This window comes from Crinia signifera, chromosome 3, assembly GCF_055691185.1.
Source record: "Crinia signifera chromosome 3, ASM5569118v1, whole genome shotgun sequence".
Taxonomy (NCBI): domain Eukaryota; kingdom Metazoa; phylum Chordata; class Amphibia; order Anura; family Myobatrachidae; genus Crinia; species Crinia signifera.
In genome coordinates this window covers 145384442-145408730 of record NC_139219.1, presented here as the reverse complement: position 1 = coordinate 145408730, position 24289 = coordinate 145384442, and the positions used below count along the sequence as shown (strand labels likewise).

General features: G+C 42.0%; 1 protein-coding gene across 10 annotated transcripts in view; it reads left to right on the top strand.

Annotated features, from left to right (window-relative positions):
* The window catches only part of EYA4 (EYA transcriptional coactivator and phosphatase 4), a 274048-nt gene that overhangs the window by 174800 nt on the left and 74959 nt on the right, over positions 1–24289 (top strand). For 4 of the 10 annotated variants that reach the window (XM_083176667.1, XM_083176664.1, XM_083176665.1 and 1 more), the window contains 3 exons: positions 1497–1589; positions 20493–20559; positions 24097–24239. In XM_083176667.1, coding sequence (XP_083032793.1) covers positions 1497–1589; positions 20493–20559; positions 24097–24239 — 303 coding nt within the window. Of the gene's footprint in view, positions 1–1496; positions 1590–20473; positions 20560–24096; positions 24240–24289 lie in introns of all 10 variants that reach the window. The other 6 variants (XM_083176671.1, XM_083176670.1, XM_083176672.1 and 3 more) reach the window with 3 other exon arrangements.

Here is a 24289-nt window from a genome sequence, read left to right as displayed (position 1 = left end):
TAAACCTTATACTGTAGGTCCTTAGCAGTAGATTATAACTACTTCAGCCAAGGCTAGAACTTGATATGGCTGAGTCCACTGATTACCTGCGGTGAGAATTCCCAGGCATATCATTTGTCCTTGAATCTTTACTTCTAGTATCATTTATGTGTAGTGCTTAATTTTTTTAAGTTAAATTCAACTTTAAGTTTAAACATTTTTTGTTGTCATGAACACTACAATATCACTAACAATATATTATTATTTTGGTAATCTAACATTTATGAGTAATAGTAATAGCAGGGACAGATCAATTATTTTACTCCAGCTGTGTCTGATCTATAGCTGAGCCTATGTGCCAACCCGCTGCCATGCCAATTAAGCAGACAATTAGCTCTGCACACTTATCAATCGGCTGCTTGGCTGAGTGGGCATTTCACTTTGCCCACCCAACTGTGACTTCAGTGTTGGTGGTCCTTACAACCATTGTATGCAGATCGCCCATACAAAGCCGGGCATCAACTGTGGCTGCAGGGCCAACACGATAGACTCCAAACAATATTGTTCACAGACATATTGGGTGTATATACACCATCTGATGACCTACAGATATATTCTGCAAGGAAAAACAGTATCTGTTTAGTGTGCACACAGCAGCAGCCATAATATATTGCTGGCTGGAGTACTCAAGGTTGTCCATCACTGCTGGCTGAGCCTTATATTAAAGCATCACGCATTTATGGGTGTGACTGGTTATAACATGCAAACACACGTAGGGCCAGATGTACTAAGCTTGAAAAGTGATAAAATGGAGAGTGATAAACCACCAGCCAATCTGCTCCTAACTACCATGTTACTATACCCTCCAACATGACCCATCCCATTAGGTACAAAATGCTCTGTTCCTGGACTTCCCTGCCAGTGACAGTTACAGATGTGAGCCTACAGCACAGTCCAATATTCAAAGAGGGGGGGTCACATCAACTCTCAGTGATGTTTGGGATGGCAGCTGGTGTGGCTCCCCTTTTTGAATATTGGACTGTGCTGCAGGCTCACATCTGTAACTGTCACTGGCAGGGAAGTCCAGGAACAGAGCATTTTGTACCTAATGGAATGGGTCATGTTGGAGGGTATGTGTTACAGGCAGGGTTTGAAAAATGACAGGTAGGAGCTGATTGGCTGGTGGTTTATCACTCTCCATTGAATCACTTTTCAAGCCTAGTACACCTGGCCCTTAGACATAGGGCCTCCATTTATCACATGTCTTTGATTGGTGGTCACTGATTAGCAACTCTACATTTTTATTTACATAGATGTGAGACTAGCAGAATCTGTTACGAAACATTTATACCAGCATGCCTTACTTTATACACCTTAACGACTTGCTATACTTCCCTTTTTATATGAATTTCATACTGCATGAACATTATGTTTTGGCTGTGTGTAGTGAAAATTACATGAAGCCTCCTTTGTAAACTCAGAAGAGAAATCTTATGTCTGCTTATTCTTCTATGTAGTGTCTCTTCTTGCAGTCAAAACAGAGCCAATGAACAGCAATGAAACCACCACAACAACTGGAGATGGATCGCTTGACACATTTACTGGGTCAGGTAAAGCAATCTGATAACATTACACATACTAAAGAAGCAGAAAAACATTTACTCCAGAATAATATGCACATCCTTTCACATTCCAAGTCTGGTAGCAGCCCTGTTACATTTAATAAAGATTTATAGTGGGCCCCAATGTGTTATGCCTGTAATGACCTGGAATTAGTTATCGGAAATACATTGTAGGTAACCGTTAATACATTATAATTAGCTTGAAAGATTAGAATTTTCACTACATGCATCTGTGTGAACTTGTTTTACTTGTCACATCAAGTACAAGGTATCCAATAATGCTGGCCGTGACCGTCATGTAACTACTGTTGGCGCAGCCTATGGTTGACCTAAGGTACCAGCTTTGAGCAGGTCTCTGTGGATGCTGGCTTATCTGCTATGGAGACTGACAAACTGAAAGCTTAAATGAGTCTTTCCTACCATTTAATGAGTAGAGATATGCCATGGGGAAAGCTGGGGCATTTTATTTTAAATTAGGAATTTTTTTTTATTATTTAATTTTTTTTTAAATGTAATTTAATTTAAAAAAAAAAGTGTAAACACTGTGTTCCAAGTTATTCCTTCATCAGGGACATTTAAATATACTTCCTACAGGGAAGACATACACCTACGCCTGTATGCTTTTTAGAGAAATCCAGTTGGCAGATGTGTCTAACCACTGACATTTCTTATCATCATTGGCAGATATTGTTGTGGAAACATGCATATAGCCTGTGTATGTTTCCATAGCTACACCATAACGCCATACACACAACATATGTACCAAGGAAAACCCAACATTTTTATATACTACCATGTAAGGTACTTTTTTTATACAGTTAGTTGATACTTTCATTACAGACACAATAGAATTGTGTATGCAATCAAACTTCTTACATTATCACTGTGTTTCCATGGAGACATATTTAAATTAGGACTTAGACATAGGGTGCAAATACATTGATTAGCCATAAAATTAAAACCACTGACAGGAAAATACTTGATTATCTAGTTAAATTGCACCTGTCAAGGGGTGGGATATATTAGGCAGCAAGTAAAGTCTCAGTTCTTACTGTTGATGTGTTGGAAACAGGAAAAACATCATACAGTATACTTTCTACGAGCTAATGACATCTGAAGATCTCATTATCAATGTATCAATGCCCCTTTTCTTATGCATTGTCCAAGCAAGCAAAGTTTTAGAAATATCTCTCTCTGAAAATTGTAGAAAACCAGTTTGAATTTTTGAGCTACTTCACTTGTATAAAACAAAATAGAAAATAAAGAAAACTTTATATCTGTCTAAATTCTATGTATCTTCCATAAGTCATGGCCATACAAAATGGACTTTATTCTTGTTGGTTCGCAAGGCTGCCACCAAAAGCCAAGAGAAAAAGGGAATTGAGACCGCGCTCGCTAAAAACATGCAACAGGTGTAAATGTATGCTTAAACCATTTAATAAAACAAAACCTAAAATATTCAAGTATTTAAATAAAACATATATCTCATTAAAATTGAGGGTACCACAATGTAGCAATGAGAGCAAGGATAGTCACCCACAGTCCGCCCGTTTAGTGTCCTGTGTCCGTTCCTATAGTGCCTCCAGATAATCGTCCCGTAAGGATTGCCAATGCAGGGAAACTTGTATTTAGGAGAGATGCTGATCTCCAATCCAGGGAGCGCCTGATGTTGTGAGGTGCTCTACCTGGTGTGCATGGAAGTTTTGCCCTTAGGTTCCTGATTATGGAAATGGTTCTGGAGACTGGTCTGGTTTGTAGGAGATGAAAAGTAAGGCGTCTGGGTAGTATTGGGTGTCCTTGCTCCCCTCCACCAATGCGTTTTTCTCAAAGGCTTTTTCTATCACCGGTACTTATGTAGTATCTGGGCTGCCGATTTTTTGATTGTATGCCTTAAGTTAAGGCATACAATCAGATGCGATGCGATGCGATATCGCATCGCATCGCATACGACCATGCGATGCGATGCGATGCGATGACCCGATTTTTCCATAGGATTCAATGTTAAAATGGACTGAGTCCATTTTAACATGGAATTCAATGGGAAAAGGGGTCCTTTTCATACCCCTACTATCCAAGTGGGCATGGAGTTGGATATAAACCTGTGGCGAGCGTAGCGAGCCACCGAGCCCGAAGCGTGGCGAGCGAAGCGAGCCCCGCGAGGGGACGGTATTCTGTGTCCCCTCGCGGGGCTCGCTACGCTCGCCACGCTTCGGGCTCGGTGGCTCGCTACGCTCGCCACAGGTTTATATCCAACTCCATGCCCACTTGGATAGTAGGGGTATGAAAAGGACCCCTTTTCCCATTGAATTCTATGTTAAAATGGACTCAGTCCATTTTAACATTGAATCCTATGGAAAAATCGGGTCCATCGCATCGCATCGCATCGCATCGCATGCGATATGGTCGGGTGCGATGCGATGCGATGGACCCGATTTCAAAATCGGCAGCCCAGTTACTACATAAGTACCCTATCACCTTGAAAAAGCCTTTGAGCGAAACGCATTGGTGGAGGGGAGCAAGGACACCCAATACTACCCAGACACCTTACATTTCATCTCCTACAAACTGGACCAGTCTCCAGAACCATTCCCATAATCAGGAACCTAAGGGCAATACTTCCATGCACACCAGGGCCCTTATTCTGATTGACGCGTACTTTACCGCATACTTTCGGATCGCGTCTTTACGGCGTCTGCGCATGCGTGGAGAACGCCACGCGCATGTGCCACGCCTTGACTCCGTACCTGTTCGGGCAAATCCCGTACAAAACTGTTCACCGCAATCATTCGGGAAATATGGGCGTATTATGGGCGTCATGCGGAATGACAGATGGGCGTAGTTTCAAAGTGGGCAAAACGGGGCGGAAACATGGGCGGACACGGGGGAGTACACTTATGTTGGGGGGCGTACATTCGGATACCACTCCGAATGCACGCAAACAAAAAGGAAAGAAATGTGCGGTGTCCAAAAGGCCACTATTGCTTTGCGGACACCACTCGTTCCTGCGGGAGGCGAACGGACCGCCTAATGACTACAAGCATTAACACCTGAACCCAATAAAATCGACTCCTTTACTCATTAATCACTAATAGGACGCTTGTCAGTGCTTTAATTGAAACCATTGCTGCTTCAAGGAAACCTTAATAATCACCCACATATGCTGTACTTCTGACACACTTTAAACCTGCTAACAATGGACATGACTGAATATTAATACTAGCAATACACATGTGTATGCGACATGTACTAATAAAACCACACAATTGTTGTAAAGTAAAGCAATTTATTTATATAAATTTCACAGTCAATGCCACTGTGATGCAATGACAAAAAAATAAAAATACCCAAAAAAAAAACCATGGCAGGAATGTAACAAAATAAATTATAATACAAAACAAATATAATTGCACACAGATGGACTCCAGCACCTCCTATGTGCCACTGCACATGCAGCCAGTGGGAAATGAGGAGGCTGCTGGCCCTTCTACAGCAGGCCAACCTGCACCTGACCATTCTACAGCAGGGCAACCTACACCTGGCCCTTCTGCAGCAGGGCAACCTGCAGCTGGCTCATATGCACCATCAGCAGAATCATTTGGAACACAACCGGGGACTTAGCAACATCACATCAAGTGCAGCTGACAGTAATGGCAGGCAAAAGAGGGCAACAGGGGAACCAAAAAGGACATTGGAAGCAAGGGCTCATCTGGTTACCCTCAGCACGTGATTGGACACAAGAAGCTGACACACACAGTACAATGGAAGATTTGGGATGAGATAACGGTGGAGATTAATGCAGCCACAAGTTCATTTTCGACCACGTTTGGCCTTGGTAGGCTCCTTGGCCTGTGCAGCAGCTCTTCGGGCACGGCCAGATGCTGGGGCAGGTGGAGCAGATGCTGGTGAGGGGTTGGCTGGTCTACCCCTCCTGCCAGCAGGGAGTGTTGCTGGTGGTAATGCACCAGAAACGGATGACATTAGGACCCTGTTGCTGTTAACCAGCTCCACCATAAGCTCATTATGGTGGAGGAGGAGATCATTTTGGCGGGTGGCTTGCTCGGCCAGCACCTGAGCACTTGCAGCCATGGCCTGATGCGCCTCAGCCATGGCCTGCAGGCTCCCAGCGATGGCCTGCTGGGTGCTGACCAAGCTCGCCATGATCTCCTCTGTCCTATGCATCCGTTCTGATGCCAACTCTCCCTGCTGGTTTATGTCCCCAAGCATCTGGGCCAACCTGGCCAAATCGGCTTGGGCCGATGGCTGCTGCTGCACAGGCCTACCACTGGGGCCAGGTGGCACGGACTCCTCCACCTCCTGACCAGAGTCGTCACCAAGCAGTGGGGTGTCTGTGGAAAATGATAAACACAATTAGGACACATTCTAAGATAATTACTTGCACAAGCTTATGGCATGACCAATATTTACCTTCCAGAAAAGACGCAAACACTTCAGCTGGGGCCTCGCTATCCATCGTGCTCACCCCCCTGACCTCCTCAACTGATATACAGCTCTCGGCCATCAACTCCAGGGGGGTGAGCTCTAGCCCTGATGGCATGGGCCCGGCCCCAGATGTCTGGCTGTGTTCCCACCGCTTGGTCATCTTCCTCTTCAGGTTGGTTTTGAAGTCCTGCCACCTGCAATGTAAGTTGACATATTAATACATGTCACTCCAGATGTTTGCTGTTGCAGCCATTGCTCTGTGCTACATATTACGACATGTGCTTAATGTCCAAAAGATAACATTACATGCAACTATGATATCAACCGTTACAATACACATTCACAATCACCATACTCTAACTCTCAACTAAATAACATGGCAATAATGTCTGTGTATCGTAACAACCTCACGGGCCATTTGCAAAATCCATCTAAGCATGAATTCAATCATTACTTGTCTATTACTGGGCACATGTATCACAAAACAACTTGCCTCTTCTTCACATGGTCCGTCTCACGAACTTGTGGCGCTACTTCATTAATCTCTGCCGTTATCTGTTCCCAAATCTTCCATCTGCGTGTGTGTGTCAGCTTCTCCGATGGACACTCAATCCAATCACGTGCTCGGGGAACCAGGATGGCAAGCTCCTGTGCTTCATATGCCTTATTTCTTGTAGTTGGTTCCTCTGTTGCCCTCGCTCTCCCCTTGCCACGTCCATGGCCACGCCCCCTGGCACGTGTCGCTGCACTTGAAGTGCTGGCCATGGTACTATCTTGTGAAGTCCCCGGTTGTGTTCCAAAAGATTCTGCTGATGGTGCATATGAGCCAGCTGCAGGTTGCCCTGCTGCAGAAGGGCCAGGTGTAGGTTGCCCTGCTGTAGAATGGTCAGGTGCAGGTTGCCCTGCTGTAGAAGGGCCAGCAGCCTCCTCATTACCCACTGGCTGCATGTGCAGTGGCACATAGGTGGTGCTGGAGTCCATCTGGTCAAATAGTTGCTGCAGATCTGGGTCCACCTCTGGTTGTGATCCAGACATGTTAGCAACAACATTGTCACCTTCTAATACACCTTTATATACTGTTTGTGTATCCTGTTTGGCGGACATCAGCGGCAGCTGCGTTCCGTGCACGAGCGTACGTCGCTGTTTTTTCGCGCCGCATACGGTTGCGGAAATTCCATTGTGTAAAACCTGGCGAAACTTCGACATGAAATACTGGTCACCAATTCTAACATTGCATAGAATCTTCTGCTACACCTGTGACTATCGCACAATACACATGCTATTTGCTAGCATGACATGACATTTGGTTCATGACTACTGTGGTATTGTGGCGTTTGATTGCAAGCTAAAAGTAGCCCAATCCCTTAGAAAATCCAGGCCACAAGTCATGCAATACTCATCACTACTGTTATAGACCACACATGTGACAGGCCTATAAATAGTGAATTGCTGCTAGAATCATTTGTCTCCAGATCTGGACTTGTCAGGGTCTAAGGTAAGCTCTTCCATGGTCCTTGTAGATATGTTATCCATTAACAATGTAAGTGTATGAATGTATGCACCATTGCCTCACTGACTACAGATTGTTGGGCCAGCAAAGTCTTTGTAGCATTATTGCAACATGTCACATGTTCACTATTTCACTCACAGGTCTGAAACCTGTGTGTGTTCATCTATTGCAGGACAACATGTCCCAGCAATAGCTGGAATGTCTCATAGTACATGATGTCGGCAACAAATGCAGACACCTTTGATACTCAAGTAGTGTTTAGTAGTTCGATGTTGTAAGCATCTGTGTGTTTAGGACGGTGTGTATTGAGTTCATATTATTGTTACATCATTATAGAGTCAAATGGATCTTCGGGATTTTACGGGGCGGCCATCTATTGTACGTATTGAAGCCTACAAATCTATGTGTAGTGGGATATGGCCATTATGTGCATAGGTGCATCAGTATTTATGTTCATTTCTTTATAGGTTGCTGAAGCAATGCTGCGGGACATGGAAAGGAGGCTAAGGGCACTTGCGGCTCTCCCCACTCGTCGCCCAAGGAGGCCAGGACGTGCTAGAATCTATCGCACACGGGTGACTCTGTTTGCTATGCCCGATGATGAGGTACTTACTAGGTACCGGTTACCGCCACATGTAATTCTGGATCTGCTCTCGTTAATTGAGAGTGATCTGGAACCTCTACACGGGATCACGACAGCAATTCCGCCTCACACACAGCTGCTGGCGGTGTTGCATTTCTGCGCCTCAGGATCATTCCAACAAGTAGTGGCAGTACTTGCTGGAATATCTCAGCCGGCCTTCTGCCGAATCCTGAGGCGTGTGACGTCGGCCATGTTCAGGCGCAAGGGGCACTTCATGGCCATGACATTTGCCACCGAGACCCTGCGCAGAAGCCAGCAGGCCTTCCATCAAATTGCTGGCTTCCCTAATGTGATAGGGGCTGTGGATGGCACCCATGTACCATTTGTGCCTCCATCTCGAAGTGAGAAGATATATAGGAACCGCAAATTGTTCCACTCACTGAACGTGATGGTGGTATGTGGCCCATCCATGGAGATTCTCGCCTTCAACTCGAAGTTTCCCGGAAGTGCCCATGACTCTCATGTCATCCGACAAACCGGGATATGGCAAAGACTACAAGAGCTGGAAGGCCGTGATGCGTGGGTTCTGGGTGACTCCGGTTACCCATGTACGCCCTGGCTACTTACGCCGTACAGCTACCCAGCACCGGGCCCACAGGAGGCATTCAATGTGGCGCATGTTGCCACCAGGCAAGTGGTGGAGCGCTCAATTGGCCTTTTAAAGGGTCGATTTAGAGTGCTCCACCGCACTGGTGGTGACTTACAGTATGCGCCTCAAATGGTGTCGAGGATCGTGGGCCTGTGTATATTTTTCCACAACATTGCTGTGCGGCGTGAGATACCCTTTGATGAGTGGGAGGTACCATCTGAGCCGCAAGATCCGCCCATGCGCCCATCCCGCGCCCCTGAATGCCGGAGGGGATACCAGCTGCGGGACTCTGTGGCGCAAAGATACTTCAGGTACATTTTATCTAGTTGACCAGAACACACCAATTGTTGTAAAAATCACCCCTTCAAATAAGTACAGTGTGGTAGTTGTCAGTGTTACAAAACGACAATTAGCCAGCCTGCCCTCCTAATGGCAAAGAAATAGTAGATATTTATCATATGTGCTTAGTTTTGGGGGAAGTACAATATAGGTGCTCATTATTATACCTTGTACAAGGGATCTTATGTGTTTGTTATATCTTCATTATTGTAGTTGATACTATCCCTGATGACTGGTGAGTACATTGATTTATTCTCTAATGTGTTGGGGATTTTTTCCTGTGTTGATGTATGATTTGTTTGCAGATATATATATATATATATATGATATTTGAATTTATTAACATGTTTAAACATTTCGAGGAGCAGGCAGGCAGGCAGGCAGGCACCCAGGCAGGCAGGCAGGCAGGCAGCCAGCCAGCCAGGCAGCCAGGCAGGCAGCGCTGGTGTATAATGCTGGACTCAGGATACCTGCAAGTATGTGTATGTGTCTTTTAAACATAAATGTACGCATACACATAGATGCATAGAGTAAGTAATGCTAAGTACAGCTATGCGTTGCTAAGCTATAGCACGCGTTGCTTGGCGGAGCGAGGCCTTATTGGATTTGCTAAGTGCATACACACTGTGTTTTATATATATCAGATTTGCTCATTCCCATACATCAGCACTACTGTTTTGAAGGCATGCGAATTTGTCACCATTTGTGTTGGCGCAGAGACGCTGTTCATGTAAAGATGAACAATAAAGTTATTAACACAAATAACTGTGATAAACCAATGCCACCACCTGATTGGTTGATTGATGCCATTGTTAACATGGCGGAGACACGCAGGGCAGAGCCATTTTCGCCTGCGGAGCTCAGGGCTCTGGTCTCCGTCATGGAGACAAGGCTGGGCCGTGCGGGGCCCTTCATCACAAATGGGCAAAAGCGGCGGGCATATGCTGCGGCAGGGCGCCGGATTTACGCCCGCACCCGGGTGCGGAGGAGCCTCGGCCAGCTCGAGAGGCGGTGGTCGGACCTCCGCAGGCGCCAGCCCCAGCTTCTCCAGCAAATTAGGGGAGAGATAGCTGAGTGTGAGTATTTTAGCTATGAAATTTCGCACTTACATCATACCATCTATAAACAATAAAATGTGTCTCATGATAAGTGGGTGTCCATGGGTTTACAAGTCCATAGACTGTTATGTGTGCTTCTTCCTGGTTAACATGCAGTCATGTGGCTTTTATATGTAATGACATAGCATTCATGATTCAGATGCATACAATGTGCCAGATCTAATATGTGTTCAACATTGATAAATGCCAGGGTTGTAATGATTGAACAAATTACTAACAATCACATAATAACTTAAATGTCACATTTTGGACTCCATTAACAGTAAGGAGCTACTTTCAAGCATCGTTTGCCAACATTATCACCCTGCCATGTATGTCTTGTTATGGATTACTACATGTGCCCCAATGACCCGACATTGACCATGATTTTGTTTTCTACCACACAGCACGAGCCCGAGCACGACAGGCACGGGAGCAGGCCGAGGCAGCCCTGGCGGAGGAGCAGGCGCAAGAGCGAGATGAGGAGGTGGCGGCGAGGGTGGAGGAGGAGCAAGTGGAGGAGGAGGAGGAAATGGTGGAGGAGATGGTGGAGGAGATGGTGGAGGAGGTGGAGGAGATGGTGGAGGAGGTGGTGGAGGAGGAGGAGGTGCCTGAGGAGGTGGTGGTGGAGGAGGTGGAAGAGGAGTTGGTGGCAGAGGAGGAGGTGGAGGAGGTGTTGGTGGCGGAGGAGGAGGTGGAGGAGGTGGTGGTGGTGGTGGAGGAGGTGGTGGAGGAAGTGGTGGTGGTGGAGGAGGTGGTTGTGGTGGAGGAGGTGATGGTGGCGGAGGAGCTGGCGGAGGAGGTGGCTGAGGAGGCCACGGTTGCCCCAGAGGTGTCCGAATCGGAGGGGGAGGAGGCGTGTGAGGCCCCGGAGTCCCATCAGATCGGTATGTTTACATAATGCATCATTCATGAAGTACTTGGACTGGTATTTGTTATGTAGCACTGGTGATTAAAAATTTTGGTACAATACTATTAATACAGACCCCAAAGTGGGTAGCTACAGATACAGGTACGGGTTAGATGGGGTGTCCAAGGCATCCCTTTCATCCAGGACACCTCTGAATTACACAGGTTTGTGGGATGGCTTGGAGCTCCATTTTGACTGCCACATAACCGTTGCAGTTAAACAGGATCCTGGAGTAAAGGGATGAGTGGATCATTTGTGGATTAAATTCACCTGCTGCAAGCGTTGATTATGACCCATCAAATAGTGGAATCTATATTTTTGGTGAATGTTATTTATAAACTATATGATGTATGCTATAAATGGAGTATGGCCCGGCCTACCTTGGAATGGAGTCACAAGTTGCCAGTGTCCCAGGAGCCTCCTCTACCTAAACACCCCCTGTAGTTCAGATTGTTTTTTTGGCCTCACAGAATTGTAGGTTGGTTTAGACTGAGTTATGATTTTGAGGATGTGTACTGTGCATTCCTGACATTTGCATAACTCCCATGCCACGAACCATCACTGAACTTAGACTGAGGAGATTGTGACAAGTTCTTATTGACGGAGGCCATGACATGCTTGTCATTGGTTAGTCATGGGTGGGTTGTAAATGAGAAGAAACACTATGACTTATGTCTTCTGCAGAGTAAAGGGTAGAGGGAAAAAAACACAGTATGTAGTAAATAAGTTTGCATGTATGTATATATGTGTGTGTCATATCTATTTATCTATGTGTGTCTCTATCTCTCTACATATATATATATATATATATATATATATATATATATATATACACATGTCACCTAGCATTTCTGCAATTTATGTAGCAGTATGTGAAATGTATGCATGAATATCATGACTAATTTTTGCCCCTTTGACATGCCCACAGATGACACAACACCGGCAGATGAGGGGGTTCGTGGGGCCCTCCTGCGGGCAGAACACCATTTAAGATTATTACTGGCGGATCTGCAGGACCTGCGCGATTTACTTATTTAATTGTTGTTTTTTTTTTTTTGATATTTAATTGTTCCTCGTAATAAATAATTTATGCAAGTTCAAAGTTGTTGGTTTTCTTTGCACATTAAACAGTATATGTGTAGATTGTTTATAATATTTTACACAGGGTCTAATACAAACCATTGCACTTCAATTGCTGTAAGGGTTAATGTGTGCAATGCATGTGTTAGGCATGCTTGTAAGGATATATTGGCATCTAATTGATTCCAATTCCAAATAAGCAATTTTTTATGAGGATAGGTAATTGAATAAGTGGGTCATGTGATGTATTGCAGAATATACATAATAGTGGGTTGTTTGGCGTAAATACTCCGCTTACGGGCGGTAGCACCGCTTGGCTCCCGTTCGGATGCGGTATTCCCGAGCATACTCTGTAATACTCTGTAATACCGTGCAGAATCTGAGTGTTTCCCCCGCACACGCATGGTTTGTATGTCGTCCGTAAACACGCCCTGTTCTTAAAGAGTGAGTCCGTCCGAATGCGGAGGACACGTGGGCGTTTCTACGGACGATGGCCGCACGCGGCAGAACACCGTGGCGTGCGGACCGCTCCGTAAGAATGCGGGAATATCCGCACCGATCAGAATAAGGGCCCAGGTAGAGCACCTCACAACATCAGGCGCTCCCTGGATTGGAGATCAGCATCTCTCCTAAATACAAGTTTGCCTGCATTGGCAATCCTTACAGGACGATTATCTGGAGGCACTATAGGAACGGACACAGGACACTAAACGGGCGGACTGTGGGTGACTATCCTTGCTCTCATTGCTACATTGTGGTACCCTCAATTTTAATGAGATATATGTTTTATTTAAATACTTGAATATTTTAGGTTTTGTTTTATTAAATGGTTTAAGCATACATTTACAGCGGGACAACCCCTCCCAGGCGCCCTTACAGGACACTTTGGTGACCTATTCTTTTTCTGCCACCAAAAGCCACCCTGCGAATGCTGGGTTGCCCGCCCCCTTCGCACGCCACGTACACTAGCATGAGCTGGGGAACACCCAATTCATTTAATGGTCGCCGACCTTTGAATGATGTGGAAGGCACACACACACATCTAAGGTTACTCTCAGGTAACCTTAGATGTGCGTGGGCATTCGGAAGGAAGTGGGCAGGCATCTGACATCCGGTGATGTCAGCTTGCCCGCCCATGTCACCGGTCGATTTCCATGTAAACGCCCATGAAATGCTGGGTGTTCCCATGGGCGTGACTATCCGCCGCCTTTCCACGCCGGCAATGTTGGGTGCATGCATCCGGCTAACAGTCTGTTCGCCGTGGCCGCATGCATCTGGCATATGCACATGTGCAGAAATGCAAACTTACAGTCCCTGCAAACAGACCAGAATAACCCCCAATGTGTAGCAAACATGATCCAGGCTTTATCTTGTTTCTGAAAAACACTGCACATGGGATCTTAAGAGAAGCCTTTGGTTAAGATGTGCGCTTTCCTGAAATCTTTTGTACCTTTTAATGTTCCTCTTAACTGCAATGTAATCTCTATTTTTAGCAATAGCAAATGCAGGCAGGGGGTGCTATGCACCTCATGGTGCATTTTCATTGTTTAAGGATCCCATATGCTAAGCTGCTGTTAGCAAAAAGCCATATAGCATGATGTAGCTTAGCTTAGCCCTATAGGGTGTGATAAGAAGCTACCACTGGTGATAGCTTGCCCATGCACAATTCTTTATGAACTTTATCTAGTATTATGGCAATGTTTTTGGTTTTTACATTTGTTTAGATTTTTATTTTGTATATTAATAATTCAAATTATTATTAGTAGCAGTATTACGTTCAGTTTCACCGTGATTGCTTAAACAGAAACCTTGTATTCCAAGCTAGTATCGTGTCATATATTTTATTGATAAATTGCACTGATAAGGCGACAACATAAAAAATGGGCTTTTTTTAGGGCACATGGATGAATGAGCTACAATTTCCTGTCTATAGCATTCTTTTTTACATTTTTTGTACTGTACGTTCTAAAATGTAATACATTAACTGTTGCTGATTTTAGGATTATACCAGACAGCGGGAACTCTTGCCTCTGCGGAGGAGGGGGGCTGCCGTGATGCGGGCCCCCCTCCGCTGTCGCCACCACTGTGCACTTCCCCGTTGCCACCACCAATCACAGTCCCATTGTCCCTGTCCCAGCGGTCGGTCAACGGCATGCTTCTTCGGTACAGACCATTCGCTGGCCCCCAGCCCAGAGGCATATTCCGGGTCCTGGGTCCAGCACATGCGCAATCTCATTCTCGTACTGTGCATGCGTGGAACCCGGTTTTTATGGGCTGCCGCTCAGCAGCTTATGTAGAAGCGTCCCAGGGGGAGGGAACACCTCCCAATGCTTTAGGTGACTCGCAGGTCAGAATTCCAATAGGAAGTCACTGCCAGTCACAGTGAAGCCAGTGCAGTCTCACAGACTTCATCTGGGTTCACTTAGGCAGGGAACAGTGGTGGATTTTGCCTGGGGGGACTGCAGTCCTGCAGCCAATAGGTAAAAATCGCCACTGATACCAGAGAAAAAATTGTTAGGGAAATACCATTGTTTAATGTGGCTTACATTAATGCATATTGTAAATGACTCGGGACAAATAGGAGTACATTTACTATGTTGGGAGTTCTACTGAAGATGGGATGTTGCTTGCCCATAGCAACCAATCATATTCTATATGTTATCTATTAAGAAATTGAATTTGATTGATTTCTATCAGCAACATTCCATCTTCAATATAACTCCCATCTTACTAAATTTACCCCATAGGTTTGTATCTCCATATTCTTTTGTTATCTATAGTGTTTTCTGGGTTTGCTCACAAAGAATATACTGTACAATGTGTAATGTCTATTCACATGCCATCCAACTGTCCCAAACATTACTGTCATTTGGGAGGCACCACTGCTCACTGCTGCTCTGGTGATTGGCTATTTCAAGATGTGGTGGCTAAGAGGTAGGCTAACACTTTGATTGCTATGCACACTCCTGGGTTCATGACAATGCTCCTTTGTAATGCAGCCTTGCCCATGTTATGATGTGATTTTATTCCTGTATTGGAAATGTTGAAAGATGCTGTATGACTTGACCAAATACCATTTTTGGTATGCCATGCCTGTGTTAGGACAGCCTCAACTGTAATAGTCAACCACCCGAGTCACGTGTTCTGCAGGTTTTATATAGAGTTCATTGTAAGTCTGTTTTTTGTGCTATGTATCATTTGGTTGTGTCTTGGGACTCCTGGTATACTGAAACTGGAGCAGAGGCAGGCAAGTGAAGGCATAGTATGGATATGTTTATATAATTGCGTTAAAATTAGATGAGTTAGGTTAGATGTGCCTATTGGAGGGATTTTTAAGGTGATACATAACATTGTTTTCTGATTGGTTGATTGCATACTGACCCCAAATTTAAATAATTAAAGGCTATATGAAGTCACAGCTATATATGTGCTTTAAGTGACATTTATATAATAATACAGGAAAGAAGAATTCCAATTATTATTTAAAGTGGAAAACAACATTTGCTTGTATTTCATTTTTCTTACATTTTTTATATTGAAAATTTTACATTTACAAATAATTGTCCACTATAATTCTGTTATGTAAAGTATATTGCACATCATTATATTATTACAGTATATTGTTCAGAGAGAACACTGCTAACACTGTTAAGCTACTTTCTTGTATACCATACCTCCCAACTGTCCTGATTTTTGCAGGACAATCCCATTTTTTGTGGACAGTCCCATGTCCTGCTTGGTGCCAGCAATGTCCCGTGGTGGGAGTGCCTCCTATCTGCTGCTGCTAAGCCCAGCAGAGCAGCGGTGAATAAACACATAGGAAAAGAGAAGAATGTCCTTTTGTTAGGTGCACCTCATAGACAAAGAATCTAAAATTTAACTTTTATTATTTTGTTTATAAAAGGCTGCGAATATTAAAACCATATAACAGACAAGGGTGGGTAAACACACATAAAAAATGGGGTGGCAGGCAGGTGTTTGCTGATAATGCTATTAAATATTCAAAATTTAATATTTAATAATTCTGCAAGGATAGCAGTGTGCAGGGCTGATATAGTGTAATTGACCAGATCACTGTCCGGTACTACAACAAATAATGCTCTGCTCAAAGAGTCTGGCTTGTTGCCCTTATTATACAGGACTCGTTCTACCTAATATGTGCTTTAAACAATGTACACTCTCTCAGTTGCCGTGTTTATGCTAATCACAGGCATTGCTACAGCTATAATGCTCCTGACTCCTCCGATGTCTCTACTATGTATCAATATCAGAGAGATCTGGAGTCAGTGTACGGTCAAAAAATATAGTGAGAGTTGGGGTATCTCTGGGGTTAAATTATTCGCCCAACATAAATTCTAGGGGCATGTAGGCCTCCAAGAGATTAACTCCCTGTGTGATAGAGTAGAGAACCAATCTGGGGTTATCTCTAGTCTGAGCACGCCGGAAGGTAGAAGCCCTGATAAGGGCTATAGAGTCTGTGCACTGCTAAACATCAATCAAAATGCATTATAAGAAAAATAATAAATCTGTCAGCAAAGCAAGTCTGCCTGCGCACCGCTAGCCAGTTAAATAAAAAGTAAAATTTTAGATTCTTTGTCTAAAAGTTACATTTTAGATTCTTTGTCTAAAAGTTAAATTTTAGATTCTTTGTCTATGAGGTGCACCTAACAAAAGGACATTCTTCTCTTTTCCTATGTGTTCATTAATCTTGTCCTGAGGTAGCACACCCCTACAAACACCTTTCCATTCACTTGCTACACAGGGGTCCTCTCTATATTCTAGTCTTGTGCGATCACCCCAAAACCCTCTCCCTTTCTGACAGCGGTGAATAAACGCTGTGTGTATGTTCACATCTTCTATTACCACAGACAAAGGGTCTGGGGGCATGACCAGAAGCTCAAACAGCTCTTGCCCTGCCCCCTAGGGAACACAAATGGGACGTGGCCTTGCAGGAGTGATGCAGTTTGCAGGCCATGCTCCCAAATTTTGGACACCTGGCTCCGGATCCCGCCGCCCGACTTCATGTAGTTGGGAGGTATGGTATACTATCTTTACACTATGATAGTGTGTAGCTATACACACTTGATACATGTGACATACATCTGGTGCACATGTTAATACAGTATTTTTGAGCTGAATACATTTTGCTTGATTAAAAAAGTAAATACTATATTTTTAAGTACCTCTTTTTTCCTTGACACATGCTATACACAGTACAGTAAGTGCAGGTGATTTGATCACTAAAGGAATTCCTGTATTTGTAAATTACAGATTTATGCAAGTCTGGGTATCTCTGGAAAAACTGCGTGTTTCAATTAAACATTAATACCCCTGTCCCGCTGACACTCTCATATAATCATTTTGATATCAGATAAGAACCACTTGGCTCCTCCAGTCTGCCCGAAACCCATGTACACATAAACTTTTGTTAAGAGTTAATTAACCTACCATCATATATTTTAAATGTGGGAGGAAATTGGAGTACCTGGGGAAACTCACACAAACATGGGGAGAATATACAATCTCCACACAGTTAGAGCAGTGGTGGGAACTTAAACCATGACCTCAGTACCTCGTTAGTAAAGCCAGTAAACGGTCTGTACTGTTATTGCTGGATCAACTTGGGTCACTTCCAGTAAAAAAGGGTCCAAAAAAGGTTACACGGTCAAGTTAACCATAACTTAACCAAGCAAGTTAATCTTAAGGACCTGGTTAATGGTGCATTGTAAATCTCCAAGAGCTAGCATAAGAAAATGGGAGCAGTGTGAAAAGCGCTGACCTTGGCCGAATGTGCACTGTAAACTGACCCAGATTGGAACTATGTTCAAAAACCAGGGCCTGACTTTAGTTTTTGTTGGATAAAAGGTTACACAATTTCTGAGAGATGCAACATACAGTATAGTAAATTAGGGAAATCCTACTTTAGCACATTTAGCACAGATAATGTAAACAATATACAACAAACCAAAAATGGGTTTCTAAAAAATGATTATGAAGATAAATGATCTTAAGATAAGATAACATATTTCTTCTTTTTCTCCTAAACGTTTATAAGTCTATTTTAATAAGATGATTTCAACTGAAACTAAGCAAAAAAATAATAGAGTTCATAGTGTAACAGTTCAAATTAAACCTACTTCCTCTTTCTAACTTTATTTCCATCCCAGTCAGGGCCTTTCTAGTGAAATAAGTGTAGAATTCATGAGAAAACCATAATACAAATGCTAAGCACAGCACTTAGAGCCTTATTCTAGTTCACTATTTCTGAGAAAATCCTTCTTAGATGGACAAAACCATGTGCACTGCAGGTGGGGCAGATGTAACTTGTGCAGAGAGAATTAGATTTGGGAGAGTTATTTTGTTTTTGTGCAGGGTAAATACTTGCTGCTTTATTTTTATACTGCAATATAGATCTCACTTTGAAGTAAAACCCCACCCAAATCTAATTCTCATTGCACAAGTTACATCTGCCCCACCTGCAGTGCACATGGTTTTGTCCATCTAAGAAGGATTTTGTCAGAAAGAGTGAACTAGAATAAGGCCCTTAGTACATTATTATCTACTTAGTACACTTTTAGCAACATAGTAGAGTATTAGCTGTCAGCATCTTAAATAGAAACTAATTCAGGCCATAAGTCTGAGCTGCAATTCTGCATTTTGCTAAATTCAATCCCCTCTGCTGAGCAGAAATAAAAAATGCCAGTCTGCGGACAATAATGACTGATGATCCATCTGGTTGTTGCTGAAATGCAGCATGTTAAAAATCCTGGGCTTGCTGCTCCCAATCATCTTTTTTCAACGGAATCTTTGAATCAACAATTTTCCAATATGTTGGATTTCCCTGACGCTCCCCCTCCCCCCAAAGCAGGGTTGCCCTGATAGCTGCGTGATGTATAGTCCCCATTACAGCACTGTCCGCACCCTCACTTTCTGTGTTGTGGGCACAAACTGTTCATCTATTACAGCATTGTGAGGAAAGGTTTCCCTGAACTAGAGGGAGTCACTCGAATGGTTCTGATTTGTGGAGATGGAGGAATTGACCGTACATTTACTTTTGAATGCCTTTTCCTGCATTTGTCTTATTCCATTACTGCAGCACCGGTTATGTTGTAGTTTGTTTTTTCTTCATGTTTTTCTTGTTTCACTTGTTATATGAAGTAAGTTTAGCTATGTAAGTTCTTTCACGAGAGTATGATGTACAGTATAGATGCACCTGCCAAACAGCAAATTGTTCCTGGCATAAAAAATATTATTATTGTATGTACACAACATGTGTTGCATATTATTCCAATCCCTAAAGTTCAGTTAGTAACTGGATTATCTTCAGAACAATGCCTGTGGCAGAAGCACAATTCTCCCTAGAGACATGACTGCTGCAATGTATGCCCTAAACTGGGTGTATCTCGCAATCTATCCCTGGTTCAGTTGTAATAACATCAACATATACAGTTGTAGTGGTAATACAATTAGTTTTTTTTCCCACTGAAATCCAGATGAATTTAATTGGATTAATTTGCCTTTGCTATACTAGTCAGTCTTTCATTAATCATTTTGAAAGTGAAATATGAGCAGATGGCCTGGCATTACCCTGTATGTATGTTTCCTCTATGAATTTCCTATGAAGGGATGGGTTCATCATCATGCAGAATGTATATTTGGTATGCATCTGTCTTGATAGAGACAGATGGTTAAGGAAAAGAAATACTTCTGCATTAACTTTGGAATGAGCCCACGTACAGTAAGATAGTGATTTAGTATGCCATGTCCAGAGGATGTTGAACAGCAGCGAAGTTCTCGAGCAGCCGATGATGCTGAACCACACGTCCAACCTTACTCGCTACACAGTTAGTATTCACACAAATTATTATACCTAATAAATATAGAAGAGACTGCTTGTCATCTAATATGCCACTTGTGACTAACCAACTACAATGTAGAATTAGGCGTGCATGGCAACTTTGAGGTTATTTGTTGGAGGGTTATTTAGTACTTTTGTACTTCAAATAACATCACTCTGTAACATTGTGCATTTGGTGAGATGTCCACGGTGTATATAGGTGTGTGTATATGTCTGTGTTTGTTTAGTTCCTGGGCCTCAGAGTATTTATGCTGTTGCCAAAATGTAGATTTAGTTCCGTACCAAATACTTCCACACTTTGTAGTCCTACTCTACACTAAAATAACTCATTTTGTCAGCATTTATGATCTATGCTAAAACTGTTAGAGCGTGAATGCAAGTTATTTATGGTACTAAGTTTTTTCAGCGTGTTTTATGTTTTACAGTAATAACAAGCAGTGGCTACAGTCCAAGATCAGCACACCAGTACTCGCCTCAGCTATATCCCTCTAAGTAAGTGACAAGTTAACTTAAGGGGAAGTCTGGATATTGTTGTTTTAAAGCAATTCATTTGTACTTTTTTTTGTAATTCTTTAGGAATTAGTGCAACTTTTTCTGAACCAAAAAAAGAAAGAACATTTTTTAGCTACTATAAGTAGTATAAATATACTCCAATTTACGTAATATTTCTATTGTAGCTCTGAATGAATGAAAATTGTGCTTTTTATATGGAAATGTATATGTGGTGCTAAAACAAAGCATGGCAGCTGCAAAAGATTTTATGCTATATACTATAACATAACCATGTTGTGTAAATTCTAAAATACTGTAGACTGGAATATTGTTCAGCTTCCAGCAATGATGAGGTTGTTTTTTTATATGGTTATGTAATTATTTATTAACAGTTTCTTATATAGCGCACACATATTCCTCAGCGCTTTACAGAGAATATTTGAACAGTCACATAAGTCCCTGCCCTAGTGGAGCTTACAATCTATATTCCCTACCACATATACATGCACACAGACATTCTAGGGTTAAATTGTTGGGAGCCAATAAGCCTACCAGTATATTTTTGGATAGTGGGAGGAAACCTACGCAAAAACGGGGAGAATATACAAACTCTGCACAGTTAGAGCCATGGTGGGAATCAAACCTATGACCTCAGTGCTGTGAGGCAGTAATGCTAACCATTACACCATCCATACTGCCCCATGTACACTTTATCTTTCTATTAGCTGATAATTGGCAATACAAATCCACAACTCTGCATAAACTGTTATTGTACCTCCTAGCTTCAGAACACTTATCATGAATCGATGCTGTTTAGCTGCAACCATGGAAATATTTGCAAATTATTCTGAAAATGGAGTAGCACCAGCCTCTGCCCCAGTCCCTTCCTTTGCAAATATATACAGTATAGGAGACAACTGTTAACAGGACTTTGTCTAATTTAAGCAGTTAAATTACATATAATTTAATACATTTACGTATTTACATAACTATCAGCCTACCATTGTTAGATAATTGACAGTTCAAATAGTATACAGGCCCACCAATTAAACTTAGAAATTATAATGTTGTGGAGCTAGAGAAAGGCAAAAAAAACTCCATTTTAAGAATAACCTTGTTTGATCCTAAATATTTATTGAACAAAGGTTCCCAAACGGTGTGTTGTGGCACCCTGGGGTGCCTTGTAACACTTGCAGGGGTTCTGTCGATTGGTGGTCTAGTACCAATTCAAATTATTTGTGGTCCGTGCAGTAGGAAAATTCAGTGCTAGTGGCTGCCAATAATAAAATATGTGGACAAGCAGAAGTGAACCCTGTTCCTAGCCACATAACTAAACCTAAGGATGACATATAAACAAAATTTGCTTCATTTGATATTTTATTTCTACAGTTCTCAATAATGAAGTTTTGACCTAGGGGTGCCGGGAAAAAAAATATTTTACTATAGCGTGCTGTGATTCAGAAAAGTTTGGGAACCACTGTCATATAAACATGCAACTCTAACCACCTCATGTTATGTAGATCCACAGTTTAACTACCTTTACAGTAAAGACCCCTTCCAATGTGATGATTATATTTTTCTTTAAACTGACAATCCTGATGTCATTGGTATACTGTAGTTCTTGGTATTAAAAGTTCTTATATGTCACTTTACTTTCAGTGACAATATTGCACTTCTCTTATTCTTCGGGGCTTATCCAGGTGATTGCTATCTAATTGCTGTTACACAGTATGCTTTCTTGTTGCTGATTTAAAGACCACTGAGGCCTATGCTGAAATGAAAGTAATGTTTGCAGCACAGTCAAAAAAGATAAATGCCAAATAGAGGGTGAAATTTAATAGGATGAGAGATTCAGAAAGTGAGAGATTTGGTGAGAAATCTCTAGGTTTTTTTTAAATGGCAATCATCACTTCAAAATCAAACTGGTTTTGCCATGTAAATGATTGCCGCTTTAAAAAAAAAAACTGGGGATTTCTTACCAAATCTCTAACTTTCTGAATCTCTCATCCTATTACATTTCACCCAGAGATTTTTTGACAAACTATTAATTTTGTGCCATCCCAGAAGAAAAGACTGTACAGTATATTTATTTTGGGGGGGAAATAATCTTAATTTGTTACTTACTTTTTCATTATGATGCCCCTTCTTTATTAGATCTTGCTTGGAATGGATTTTTTTTTTCTATACCTGTGCATTGTTCATGAAAATGAACAATGAAAATAATTTAGATCAAAGCAACATGATCAAGTTAGGAACAAATTCAGTATTAGAATTTAACATATTTATTTTACAAATATGCATGTGTGACTTGCTCATTTAGTTCTACAGGATATACAAATCTATAGCTCCACCTGTGTAGCTGAAATAGCTGTGTTAAAAGACAGGAGAAACAAAGGCGGGACCAGTAAACAATGGGGTTATTTCTACATAGTGTGCAGAGATTTTTCTAAGCCTTTCTTAGTTCTATTATTGGATTACAATAATAAGTACTAGTCCAAGCAGTTATTAGTAGTAATTGTGCAGTTACATACATTCTCACATCTTGTGCAAAACATAGTTCTAATGGAATGTCCAATTGAACCCTTCATTTCTTTTCTTTTTATGCTTTAAATGACATTTTAATATTACACCACTTACATTGGTCTGCAGGGGATTAAATAGATATTTCTTTTCACTGTAAATTTTCTAACAGATATGGTACCTTGCTATTAAAGGTAATTTATAGCTGAATGGTGTAAAGCTGTTTTTCCTCTGTGTAATATCACATGACTGGTTGTACAGTATATGTATTTCGTTTTACTATACTTTATATGTTGTAGATAAATAAATGAGCTGTAAGTGTTGGAATTGGGAGCAAACGTGAAGGTTTTTGTGTCGTTTTGTGTAGTTTGAGTGATATAGCAACATTTTTAAGGGTCAGTCTTTCTTTATTTAATACTGCCAGATGGCACTAATCATTACTTTAAGTAAAATGTTTTTAATTATTATTATTTTTTTAACTAACAGAAGACTGATAAGCTATTACTTACACTGTACAGCAATAGCAAAAGTTATGAGGTATAAAATAGCTGAAGAAAAAAAAGAACAATTCAATTAAAAAACAGTGTACAGCAGTGTCTTCATGAGTTTTTCTTTTGCAAGTTAGACAACAATAATACTTGGAAAAATTGCCCCATAAAACTCCATTAGATGGACACATTAGGGGGTTAGAATGAAGACAGGCTCCTAACAAGGCTTGCTAATTTGTTAGTAGGGTATGGTTGTTGAAGAGTCTTCAATTCTGTAAACCGATCTATATTAAACTGAAGTGGAGCTCAGAGAGATCCCTGGCTTGAGATATTAGATGCACTTCAAAAACATTGAAAATAAGCTTTAGATAAATAGCTTTTAATTGAGTATATCCTGCCATAATAAAGCTCTCTGTATCATAAACATTGAGCCAGAACATTGATTAGGAATATTCTGTTGAACTAAACAAAAACAATTGGTAGTATATATATTGTAGTTAAAGTGAATTGAATTTGTTTTTGACATTAGGCCCTATCCACACATTCTCTCAACACCAGCTGCTCAGACTATGTCAGCCTATGCTGGACAAACCCAATACTCCGGGATGCAGCAACCCACTGTTTACACAGCATACTCTCAGACCGGGCAGCCTTACAGTTTACCAACATACGGTATGTTCACCTTTCTTATTATCTTTGTCCTTTATGTTGAGGACTCTTCA